The sequence below is a fragment of the Mus caroli genome, chromosome X (assembly GCF_900094665.2).
Source record: "Mus caroli chromosome X, CAROLI_EIJ_v1.1, whole genome shotgun sequence".
Taxonomy (NCBI): Eukaryota; Metazoa; Chordata; class Mammalia; order Rodentia; family Muridae; genus Mus; species Mus caroli.
This window is the reverse complement of record NC_034589.1, coordinates 43701947-43715090: the sequence shown is the minus strand read 5'-3', so window position 1 is coordinate 43715090 and position 13144 is coordinate 43701947. Positions and strand designations below refer to the sequence as shown.

Below are 13144 nucleotides of genomic sequence, written 5' to 3'. Positions count from 1 at the left end.
GTTTGCTAATAGAAAAGAAAATGAGAAAGCCGTTGGGGAGGTCATAGTTCCTAGGAACCAGGAATAGATCATGAAAAATTAATTTTTTAAAGTAGGATTCATAGCACATCTTAGCATCTCCTAAGAACCCAGTTCCTCTCATTTTAGAAAATTCACATCAGCTTGATTTCCATCTCACTGGTGCACTAAAGATTATGGGGTCATCGAAATAAGGAAAGTTCAAACTAATGACCACATAGAAGTAACACAAACACAGCAAGCTGTAAACCCTGGCAAAGAGTTGAGGCCTGTTATTGAAGGATTAGCTGTTCCCCAGAGGAAGTAACATCACCTTGATACTAACGTTCTGTGCATGTAAGGGGAAGACCTGACTTCTGCAGTTTTGAGAACTGTGTCTATTTTCACATTTTGTGACCTGTCTCTTGGGGCTGCTTCTTTGTCCTTTCCCTTTCAAAGCTCTGCTTCTGAATGCAATTGCACGCTTTGGCACTGCAGCTTTCGGCACAGTTGCTGTACATCCAACGAGAAAAACATGAGTGGTTTGAGAACTAGCATACAAGACAAGGAAAGATGGCTGTAGGAAATAAGTAACCAGAGATGGGTAAAGGGGACACCTAAAGAGTTTCTCTTACTATTGAGAGAACATTCACTTTGTTCCCCAAATTTTGGGAATTCACTTTGTCAGCACACTGTCAGCAACTCCGAATTTGACTGAGGTAGACACCACAAGTCATCACAGGTGTATGCTTCACGTTCACACACCAAAAGAAGCTGGAAATTTGAAAAATATCCAAAGGCTTTGTAAATGAAATTAGAAAAGCAAAGAAAAACACCCAGAAAGACATTTTGCAGCCACTAGTCATTGTAGGTCTAATATTTGCTGCAAAGACAAGATTTACTGCAAAGCATTTATATATTTGAAAATAGTTAAAATTTCCAAGGAACTTACAAAACTGAATGCATATTCTATTGCTTTCTTTCATCACACCTGCTCTTCTACCACATACTTATCAACAGAACCACTGTTCTTTTAGATGCAGACCAGGTAAGTACACAGAAAGCTGGCATTTGTACAAGAAAATTGAGTTACAGAACTTGTCAGTGAACCCAAACACCAGTCAACAATTCCGTAATTCATTTTCACTGTGCAACCCAGTGACTTGTCTGCTTTAACTAGCTTTAATAGATAGCCCTGATAACAGCAAATATATATATATATATATATATATATATATATATATATATATGCTGTTATGAAGGTATACGTATATATATGAATGAAGGTGTATATATATATATATACACCTTCATTCATTCCTGAAAGTTCAGCCCTTTGAATCCAGTACAATGTTATTTTGCTCGAACTGTTAAGAGTGGCTCTGTTTCATTAACGGTGACTATAATTGGCTTTCCCCTTTTCTCTTTTTGAAATTTTCCTCCATTCCGTGCCATGCTGCTTTGCACTGACTCTGGTTGCATGCTGCACCCTGGTGTATACCCATCATGATGATGTCACATGGCTTGTTGCTGGAATATCTACTACACCCCATTCCATCGTCTCTGTCATGATTATGTAAATGCTTCACCCTTCCATGTGTCGCTTCCATGATTTCCTACTGCAAGTGCCCATGATGCACGGTGCTACACCTTCCACCGTGTCTACAGCAACACCACCTGCCAGCAACGTTCCCTACGTTCCAACAACTACAGGCAACCAGGTTTGGCCATTTATTTCAACTGTTCAGACCTAGATAGCCACAGGTGTTGAGAAGGCACAGTATATGCCTTTTGGAGTGGTGAGATATATTGGTCCATATGCTTATGTGTTTCTGTTTGTTTGTTTGTTTGTTTGTTTGTTTTGAGACAGGGTTTCTCTGTACAGCCCTGGCTGTCCTGGAACTCACTCTGTAGACCAGGCTGGCCTCAAACTCAGAAATCTGCCTGCCTCAGCCTCCCAAGTGCTGGGATTAAAGGCGTGAGCCACCACGCCCAGCTATGTGTTTCTTAATAAGTTGTTAGGTGTGGAATTTTTATTTTTTTATATATATAATTTGGGTACTGTATGTGGTTTCCTATTCATCTCAGAGTTAATTGGCAGCATGTTTACTCATTGTTAATTGGTAAGCAGATGTTACTCATGTTATTCCATATCAAATTGTTGCTCCCACACCAGTCCTCAAATGTATATGCTGTACTGGATATGTCAGAAATGCTTTCTCATCCTGATCAAGAGGGAAACATATTTTACTACCCCCTCCTCATTTTGGGTTATTGTATTTGAACTTTGATTTAGTAAACATATCGCCTTTACTTGCAGTTCCACTGTGGGGGAAAAAAAGCATGCATTTCTTTCAAAACACATTTCTTTCAAAGGAATGCACATCCTTATTTTCACCCAGTGATTACATCAGAAATCCCTTCTCATGGAGACATTGGATGTGCTTGTGTTGGTTTGAGTTTCATTTGGCGTAGTATTTTCAGGCAGAGTCACAGGCAGAGCCCCATATTTAGAGAAACTGGCTGTTGTGAGGTAATTAGTAGCTACTGGTAGCGAGCTGTGCTGCTGCTGGTTCTGCCTCATTAAAGTCATGGCTTGCCCCTGGTCAGCTGCTTAACTTTCAAGCATGATAACCACGGCGCACACAGCAGTCGTTCCATGACTAAACCACACTCCAACCTGTGCTCTGCACAGGGGACACAGTGGAAAAAGTAAACTTCAAGTGTTCCGTGAAGCTGATTGTTGCTACTGATGCACGAAGCTCAAGCAATGAACAAAATAAACAGGATTCTCCTGAGACACCACTGTAATCTATGATCCTTTTCATGACTGTAGATACTCCAATGTCAGTAGATGAGCTGAGTAAGAGCATGGGGTTTTCATAGATGTAGAAGTTACCAATAGAACAGGAAGTTTTTTAAGTATTAGTGAATGTTATTCGTAGGTGATATCTTTTATTTTACACAGTTGTATTTGCTAAGGTTTGGGTAAACATTTTCACTTAAAGACATGGCTTATAATTTGAGTTTGTGCATTCAAAAGTTTCCAAATTGAATTATGAGGCAGAAGAGATAAATTTTTTGATGTGGAGATAACAGCTGTTGCTGTATTTTTCTAATGACTTTATATACTCAATAATTTTTTTTTTTATTTTCAAAGGGGCAAGTTTTTTGGTTTTTGGTTTTTGGTTTTTTTTTTTTTTTTGCCAAAAATACAAATCACATTTGAATTTTAATTCTTTTAGATTTCATTTTGTTCTTTTCAAGACAGGGTTTCTCTGTGTAGCGCTGGCAGTCCTAGAACTCACTCTGTAGACCAGGATGCCATAAAACCTCAGAGATGTGGCTGCCTCTGCCTTCCCAACACTGGGGTCAAAGGCATGCGCAAGGACACCCAGCTCAATTCTTTAAGCTTAAGTTTTATTTTTTGTTGAAGCAAAACAAAATAATTTTGTTAGAATTTGGCTGATGAGATTATTTTAAAGACAGTGAGTACTATGTTTCTCCCTGAGTCAGCATGCAAAGGTGGGCTCTTTCTGTATGTTGCAAGGCACTGCATTGCATGTACAGCAAGTAGAATTGCTCCAGCTAGTTTGAAGTTTGAATGAAATACAAAATAATTTAATGATCTAATAATTATTTTTCCTCTTTTCCCACTCTTAATCCCTGACCTCTACTTTGCCTAGATCAGGGACCATTAGTAGCACACACGTAAATCCAAGGGGTTATTCACGGGGAACACTGTTGAATATACGTAAGAACCCTAGACAGCTAACAAATACATGCACCATTTGGAACTGCGTTCTCAGTGAAGTAAGCTTGAATGGCTCCCACCTGCAGTCTGGCATTTGGTTAGAGGAGGCAGCTGATCGGCTTGCCGCTGCCCTAGTTATCCATCTCCCATCAATAGGTCCCTGATACTGTTTCAGACAAAGCCCACAACTATTGCACCCTAGATAAGCAGATTCCCCCAATCATAAGGAATGTTTTCCAACAAGGTGGAAAAACTGAAGGAGCTAGAAGTTAGAATAATTTTGCAGGTGTTATTTGGAATAGTAGCAACTTGGGAAAGCATGACAATGGAGGTTTGTCCAGTGCTTGCTAAGTTCTCAAAGGGAACTACACATCAAGGCAAAGAAAATTGAACGTAATTGCTTTACATAAAATAGGTTTGGGAAGAATGATTTTTTTTTCTACTTGATTCCTTTGGTAAATGAGGTGTTTGGCAGAGAATAATCATATTCATATGTGACAGTTGTGGAGATTTTCTTCGAAGATCAAACCTGTCACTTTGTATAATAGTGGATGACTTACTCAGGATATTTCTACAAAGGTGTAAGATCGTCTGATAAAAGTGTAACCCTGCTTACTATTGGACCTTTTCAAACTGTTTGGTGTTAAGTACATTTTGAAGGCACATTTCTTTTGAATGAGATGAACCAATATTTGGGTGATGAGCAAAAATTTTGGCATTATATAGATAATACCTTAAAAATGGCCCACCATTGGAACCTCCCATAGACTATCCCAGCAGTGTGTCTGTTTAATGATTTAATTAGCCCACTCTCACAGAGGGTCTGAAATTCAGAGTGAAGAATATCTTGGCTTATTAGTTCATGTATAGAAGTGGAATAAAAACTTGTGTCAGGTCAATAGCCCTTCAGTATTTCTTACTGACTCTCTTGTTTTGTTTTCTATTTCAGTTGAAATATTGAGCAGCAGAGTTACAGAGTATCCGAATCTCTCAACAAGAAACTCCGTGTGGCCTTTCTATATGTATTCTCGTATGTCTTCTTGTACCAACACGACAATAAGCATGGTGCAGTCAATATACTCAAGTGCATATACCTGTTGACAAGTTCAAATTTTAAAAATCTGTGGGGATGTTAAAGCAAATAGAAAATTAACCAGTATGTGTTACCTTATACGGATTCATTGTATATGAATTAGCATACAGAATACAACCATACAAGTTTGTCATATATATGAATTATCAGATCCATATTACATGAATTTTCCATCTGATATGAATTACCATATTGAATATAACCGTAAGATGTTGTGACTGCTTTCCAGTAATGGTTTATGGTAAATGAATTTCCACAGTGTACTGTAGGCAGGCTTACTGTATACTCTTACTGTATACTCTTACTGTATACTCTTGGTGGATAAATTCTGTTTTGGAAGTGTTACCTTACTGTTTTGTTTACAAGATAGTCTATAGGATTGATGTAGAATGTAACTGATATTTCCCACNCCATTTTCCTCCATTGGTATATTGTATTAAATTGGGTTCTGCTTAGCTCTTTCATGCTATAGTGTTCTCTTGTTTATATGTGATATTTGATTTCAATTAAAGCGTCATAAGTGGTGAACAGAACTATATGTGACTGAAAAATGTGACAGGTTCATGGTAATATGCCCTCTTTAAAANATTTCTGTAAGTTTCTGGAGGCGTACATTTTAAAGGCCTCACTTCTGAATGTGCACAAAATCTGTTCATATATAGAATTTTACCTGTAGATCTGACCTTGCATAGTCAATAATATACTAAATTTTTAAAAGAGAAAAAACTTCCCTACATGTGATAGGAAAGTTCAAATGTTAACCTCAAACCATTCTTCTTAAATAATTTGAGAATCAATTGTTCACATTCCAATAAATTTCTTAGCATGTATAAAAATTATGGAGAGTAGCCATTACATTTATTGTGTTACAGGAATCCTATCTCTCAGCTTGAGTGTCTAAATTTGAGCCATTTGTCATCTTCAGCTCAGAAACTGGTACCTACTACTTTAAAGGTATGCTAATCACAGGTTGAAAATCAAGCAGAGAGATGTGGGCGTGGAGACAGTTTTTATGGACTGGAAGAAAGTGTGTAAAACCTTTGCATTGTAACCTTTTGCACAAATGCTGTTTTCCAAATGCAAATGGCTCGTGCTCTTTTGACTATTCTTTGAATAATAAGTAAGATGCAGTCTGGCAAAAGTCAGGCCAGGTGAAAGAAAATTGTTTCCAAATGAGGCCTTACCTCCCCAAATGGACCATCTTTTCTATTGATCACAGAAGGAGGCTGAGTACAGGTTTAGAGAAATGGCAGGAATGGGGGCAGGGAGACATTTAAAATGACTGGGAATGTGCAAAAGAACTAGAAAAGGTTTCCGAAGTTATCTTTCGGTCTAGTTTAGTTTAGCTGAGTTTCCAGTTTTTGTAAAGGCAGCAGTGAAGTAGCAAGCATTTGTGCTACTGTATAGACAAGGGTTTCTCTGCCAATAACATCAGAGGGTTGGCTGGGGGGCCGGGGGGTGTGATGATTTGTTCAGTTTTGTCTCAGAACCAAACCTATTTTTGTCACATCTGAACTTACTTGCCTTTGTGTGTGTTTCAAAATTAGTTTTAACATCCGTTGGTTAATAGAGAATAGCAATAGCCCTATGGAGGTGTGATATGAATTCTTCTTAACTAATACTTAGGAAATAAGCTACAAATACAGTAATCCATCTATTTCTGTGACATATAGTGTACTTCTTCTACTTAGCACTACTATTGTTATAAGAGGGAGGAAATGTATTTTCCAAAAGCCTAAGTAAATTGAATATTTTATACTCAATATATATTCTCCCACCGGAAAGCATAAAATCAAATTTTTGTTCATATAACAGTTGTTTTTCTTCGTGAAAATCGGGAGGAAAGAGAAACTGTTCAGGATATCATAAGACAGGTAGTTGGATTGATTTGCCAATCAGTGACATTGGCAAAGACTTTATTGTCTTTTCTACAGTTGGTAAAACAGAGAGCCAGACTGTGTGACTTGCCTCAGGCTGGCTGCCTAGCCATTGTGGGAACCAATTGCTCTCCCTTTTTACATCTTTCTTTGGAACATTTGAGACTCCTACTCAAAGCAGATCAGATCGGCTCAGCATTTTAAAAAAGCAAAACTACCTCTGGTGGATGGTATCCCATTGATCTTAATTATCCAGGTGAATCCTGGTTACCAGTGATTGCTAAATACTCTTGTCTTTATATTGGACCTCTGCCCTTTGTTAACTATTGCCTGAAGTTAAGAGATTGAGAGTTGTCTGTCCTTTTACCTGTGGGCTCTTTGAACCACTATATTTCTGTTTTCTAACATCGCAATTCCAGGAAGAATCTACCTGAGCTAGTCTAGATGTAGTTATTAATGGATATGGAGATATTTTGTGCAAAATGAACTTTTTGTAGTTTGACAGTTTGGTGCAACATACTATCTGGTTTAACTTCTTAAAGTTTTGATCAAGATATATGTAGATGATAAACTTAGAGTAGAGTTGTTCTCTTGTTGCTCTAAGCACTGGAAGATATTAATGTTGACTTATATTTAGGAGGAGATTCAGTGGGGAACATTCAGGGTAGTTGTCTTTTTGGTGCGATGAGTTTAATATAAGTGTTAGCATTTTAAAAGTTGCAATGTACGTGAAGCTTAAGAAAGCAAGCTCAAAACTCGAACATTTTGATCAAATTTGATGGAGTTTTGAGGGAAATGAAACTTTAAGATGGCACTCTAGTTGTGCAATGACTAATGATCTTATTGAAGAAAAGACAAGTCATTTGACTATAAATTGAGTTAACAAGACCAGTCACAACTAATCAGTGACTCTAAACAAAAATTTACCCAATTATTTGTAAATAAACCAAATTCTAATCAGATGTGATTTCTAGTTAGCATTTTTTAGTCTTTGTGTTTTGCCATGGCCTCTATTTTTATTTCTCAAAAATTATTGGCTTTGTCCATCTCAGCCTTTTGCCAAAATTTGCAAGAACACTGAAACTTGGATAAAATGTGTCAAACCTACAAATAAGCAATCTAAATTTGTCATTTAAGAAGAGCTTAGTTTCAGTTTAAAAAAAAAAAAAAACCATGAGACCGCAATGAATAGGAACTTGAATGAAATTGAATGGATTCGTACAACTGCTATTTAAATACAGTGTTTACTTTTGAAATTGGAGCATGAATCCACACCTAGCTATTGCTTTTCATTTGACTTTTCTAGATAAATCTTCAGTTTTCATCTATTCATGAAAGCAGTCTGCTCTGCTATTCCATCAGTCTTGCTCTACCGTTCATCTCTGAGCATTCTAAAACACTGTGATCTTGCCATAAGTGTTGTCCTATGCCACTTGGCTGTGTCCACTCATGGGACCCTCAACTCTCCTGCTCTCAACTCTCAGCAGGAACCAAATGAACTTAGTATTTTGTGCTTGGGTTCACTTTAACAGCATAAGCAGTGAGACAGTGCTGTTTGGAGAAGGAATAGCAGCTACAGTACATTGTAGGAAGGGAAAGAGGCAGCTGAGGTGCTCATGAGCTCCTCGGAATGCCAAGTGATTCTCTTCCTTGTCTTTGGTGAGTGTTGGTAAGGAGGCCCCTAGGCAAAATGCAGCCAAGGTTGTGGAAGATCTGGCAGTCTGTGGGATAGGCTGTGGCATGCAGAAAGATTACTAACAAAGTTCTCGCTCCACCTTTAAAAATAAAAGAAAGCTCTTGTACATTTCACTGAAATGGAAATGAGTAAAATTGGGGGGGGGTGTCTGATTTGGTTTTATTCATTTGATGGATTTGATTCCAAGTTTTGATTTGTAGATTTAATAAGATAGTGGCCTAATTTTACCGGAGCCTGTTAGAGATAGTAGAATAAAATAGCAGATAAGAGAGTTTAGCTTTTTTTTTTTTTTTGAAAGTTTAGCAGATAGTCTAATCAAACTGTAAATGTGATTACAAATACAGGCTCTGAGTACCAAGTTACCATGTTTTGGTGCCATGTTTTCGTTTTTCTTATTGTTAGTTTTTAAAAGTTTTAATTGTACTACATTTTTATATCTAAGTATCCAATGAGTTTAATTTTGAAGGAGAGTTTGAGAAGGTTTAAGTTTTTACCACTTACATTCAGACCATCTCTGTAGGCTCTAAACTGACACCATAGCATAATTCAGCATAGATACAGTCCAGAACTACCCTCTACAATCCACAGTTCAAGAACAAATTTAGCGTTGTACACAAATGATAGATGTCAGCTAAATATATTTAGTTGTTGCCTTGGCAACAAAACTACAACATGGCTACCTTTAGACATTTATGCATGTAAAATTTTTATGTGTAAGCTATATGTGGTTCATGACAGTGCAAACATATTGAAGATACAGCTCAAAACTCAGAAAACGGATGATGTTTTTGAAGCCCTGTGTTCCATATGAAAGCTGAATTTGTGTCCTCATGTTAACGTTTGATTCGAAAAAGAAGTTTATAACACATGGATTCTAGAATTGGGCTTTATAGTTTAAAGAATTGGTTGGGTTGATAGGGTTATTCTACAGTAGAACAAGCTCAACATTGATATTGCCTGGCCTTTTTTCACAACTTTATTCAAAACTACCTATTCGTGTAGTATCTGTAGTTATAAAAAGATTATATTTTCTGGCTTTATTCACAAAAACTATATGTGAGGATTAAAGCATAAGTAAACATGTTGAGATTAACCCATGGTTGTGAAGCCACACATAAAGATACTATAGAAGAGCCCCTAAACAGTGTTTAAGAGACATATGCTGCAGTTCCCCGACTGTCCCAGTTAGGGTGCGAATGTGTGAGACCCACCTTTTTTTTTTTTTTTTTTTTTTTTGCACTTATGTACATAGTCCATGAAAGCAATCCTTGGAGCTTTTGACAATGTAAGAAGTCTGTGGTAATAGAGGAGCGTTAATGAGAGTGCTCTTTGAGGCTCTAAGAATTAGTGGAAGCATAGTGTAGCAGTACTGTTGAGGGGGCTTGCTAGCTGGCTACAGCCCACCAGAAGCTCAGACTGCTAACACATGCCAGATCCCCCTAACAGCACTGAGTGAGAATACAAAGCACTTCTTTTCGTAAGGCTACTAGCAAAAATTATTTGCTTTTTGAATTAACTCCCACTGTAAAAACACGCGCGCGCGCGCGCGCACACACACACACACACACACACACACACACACACAAATGCTTATACCACATAATGGAAAGGTTCCCAGTAGAGATTTTCTTTTTTTTCCCATTATAGAAAGAAGAGAAAGTACTCTGTACATTACAAGCTAGTTACTCTCAAGTCTAACTAAAACAGATCTCCTCCTTCGTAGTTTAAACTTATATCAATCAATTAATGTGGATTTAAGTGAAAAATTGTTAATGTTTTAACTAAACAGAAGTGAAGCAGCCCAAATCTTATAGAAGATGGACCCTGGAAAATGATGTCAATTTAGCCTACTCTGCCAGTTCTCACTCCACATTTGCAGATAGCCAAGGACCCTTCTTGCTTGTTGTTCTCCAAGGCACTGAGGCTTAGCAAAGTTGGGAGTTTGAAAGGCTAAGGAACAGATCATCACTGGCACTTTGAATCCTTCCCATCTTGAGACAGATGTCTTTCACACTAAGGACCCCATCCTAGGCTAAGGGTAGTTGTGAAATGTTGCTTTTCATACACTGCGAACTCTCTTGGAGGCATATAACTAGATCTGCAGCCATAGCTCATTAGTACAGCTCTTGCCTGGATGAACGAGGCCCTGGGTTCCATCCCCAGGACTGCAAAGGGGAAAAGGGGGAAGAAAGAGAGAAAGATGGAAAACAGACCAAAGCCACAAACAACCCAAGCCTTACATGTATCCCGTAGCTCAGGGCCAGTTGGCTAAAAATTACTTATATTTTCCCCTCAGCTCCTGAGTTTGTTGTATGGCTATACAACAAATGCCCTGACAATCTGAGCAGCTGTTTTTAGCCAATAGAAGATGGAAGCATATATTCATTTTATAGTTAAGAATGCCCGCTTCAGCCTTACTAACCCCATAATTTCACTACTTAACCAGCATCCTTACGTGGACGTTTCCTTGTGAATCTCTAAGTCATAAGAATGCATCTTCATAAGGACAATAGAAAGATGAAATTTTGTGTATGGTGCTGGGAATACAGCCCAGGGCTTTGTGTGCTATGCAAATGCTCTAACAGCCTGGCTAGCCAGTGATAAGATTTTAAGTCCAGAGCTATCAACCATAAATTAGTAGGGATAAGCCTTGAAGCATCACAAAAGATAGCCAGTGAATTTATAACATGTGCATGCCCACCACCACTTGGTCCCATGCTGAAGCTTAAACATAGTGACTGTATTTTAATCATTCAAACAAAGGAGAGAATTAACTATAACGTGTGCATGTGACTCAAGCTAAAAGATAAATTGGGATTTAACTTTGACGAACTTAGCATTTCTAGCCCCTCTGCCTTGCCTATAAGTGAATTACCCACTGGAATTAAAAATCTAGATTATCCCAAAGAAAATTTATGTGTATAGAGAACCCTTCCTCAATCATACTGTACCTAAAAGATGAAAAGTGCTTTGGTCTGAAATAAGTTGCCGCTCTGTATAGATACTACAAAAATCCTCACTAGCCCTCTTTTACATTGTGTTACTTTAAAAAAAAAAATACCTCTGTAGCAAGACCTAGAAGAATTAAGTGAGCTTTTTCTCCCACACATGTACAACCTTAAGACTCTGTCATAGAACTGCATGGTTGCAAAGCTTTATTTCTGTATACAGATGCTCTCTGTTAATGATGGAAACCAAATTGTTGTCTTGCCGTGTCTTTTGTGTCTAGCAGTTGATTGGATGATATGACCATCATTTCGTTAGATGCTGGGGATAACCTTCTCAAAATAAGTTTCTTATTATTATCATAGCTGTTACTTCGATTATAAAATGAGCCATTTGCTCCCAAATTACACTAATTAAAATGAGGTCCATTTTTAAGAAAGTGAGGTCTCACTATATTGTGTAAACTAGTCCAAATTCCATGGCCTTGAATGATTTGATTCTCCCTCGGTGTGACTTCTTTTGCTTGAACAGGGTGAGCTAGGTTATTCCTTTGTGTAATTTTAAAAGGATAACTTATAGCTCCAGCTAACAATGATCTGGACTGTAGGAAGAGGAAGCATTTGTCTTGGGCAGAGGATGGCAATGTAAGAATTTCTTTGCCCTGTGCCACAATTAAAAACTTAAGTAAGAACCAAAATATTTTACAAGTAAAAACTGTTCACATAATATTTTGTTCCCAAATGTGGTAATTCATTCCCTCAACTGCAGATGTTTGGACTTTTTCAAGTTACAGTGTTGTATGCCTGTTTGTGTTTAGAAGTGTTCATTATATAGCTCATTTTAGTATGCTACTTTTTATGTTTCTTTTTTTATTCTTTCAATAAAGTTTGCAAATTCCTTGGTTATGTCTTCTTTTATGAATCCATATTCACACATTCAGTCAAAAGTTACTACTCATGTTCTAGTATACAAAACTTGACATCAATAACTCTAATATAAAATTTAAGTTTGTGATTTGGCCCAGTGTTATATTCCATGTACACAGTAAGTTTATTTCAAAATCCCTTAAGTAGTTTGCCAAAAGATAATTCCATAAAGACTAAACTAGCATGACAGAATAACTAAACACAGAACACTGGCCTTCTCACAGATTGTCAGATCCTTGAAGACAGAGATGCGGGCAGTAAACAACACATAGACTGTGAGATCAAAAGGGAAATTACTAGATGGCTCCAGGCTCTATTAGAGGAACAATACGAGTGGCAGATTATGTGTACTCAATAAAGAAAGGCCTACAGGTGGGACTTTGAAGTCACTTCCAGGAAACGGCACTACTGTCGCCATATTATTAAATAAAAAGAAGACAACAGAAGGGCAATAGGTAGATAATATATTGCCAGTTATCCATTTTTTATCACACTCTTTCAGTATAACATGAAACCAGTTTGTTTGGTTCATTTTCATCAGGATGGGCATAAATGAATGTTTTCATGACAATAAAATACATGGATTTTTCCCATTAAAATGTTTTCTACGATGTTGAACTATTCATCTCCAACAAATGGCACAGGAACAAAATGATTCTCATTTTTGTTCATTAAGAAAACAAATGTAATCTGGCAATATTTTATTCTGCCAAATCTCTGAAGGTCTCAGAAAATCTAATACAAAAGGCCTCTGCATTTTTCACCATCCCATAGTTGAGCTGATAGAAGCCTGGGGTGAAGAAAGTTTGTAGTAAAGGCTGGTATTGTTAACCTGTCTAGGACAATGTCAAGTGC

The 13144-nt window shown here is 37.5% G+C and overlaps 1 protein-coding gene across 4 annotated transcripts in view; it reads left to right on the top strand.

Annotated features, from left to right (window-relative positions):
* Mbnl3 (muscleblind like splicing regulator 3) overlaps positions 1-12201 on the top strand; it is a 91910-nt gene extending 79709 nt beyond the window's left edge. For 3 of the 4 annotated variants that reach the window (XM_029473571.1, XM_021153488.2, XM_021153486.2), the window contains 2 exons: positions 1624-1718; positions 4701-4784. In XM_029473571.1, coding sequence (XP_029329431.1) covers positions 1624-1718; positions 4701-4712 — 107 coding nt within the window. In that variant the 3' untranslated portion in view covers positions 4713-4784. Of the gene's footprint in view, positions 1-1623; positions 1719-4700 lie in introns of all 4 variants that reach the window. The other variant, XM_029473570.1, reaches the window with a different exon arrangement.
* Positions 12202-13144: the final 943 nt, after the last annotated feature.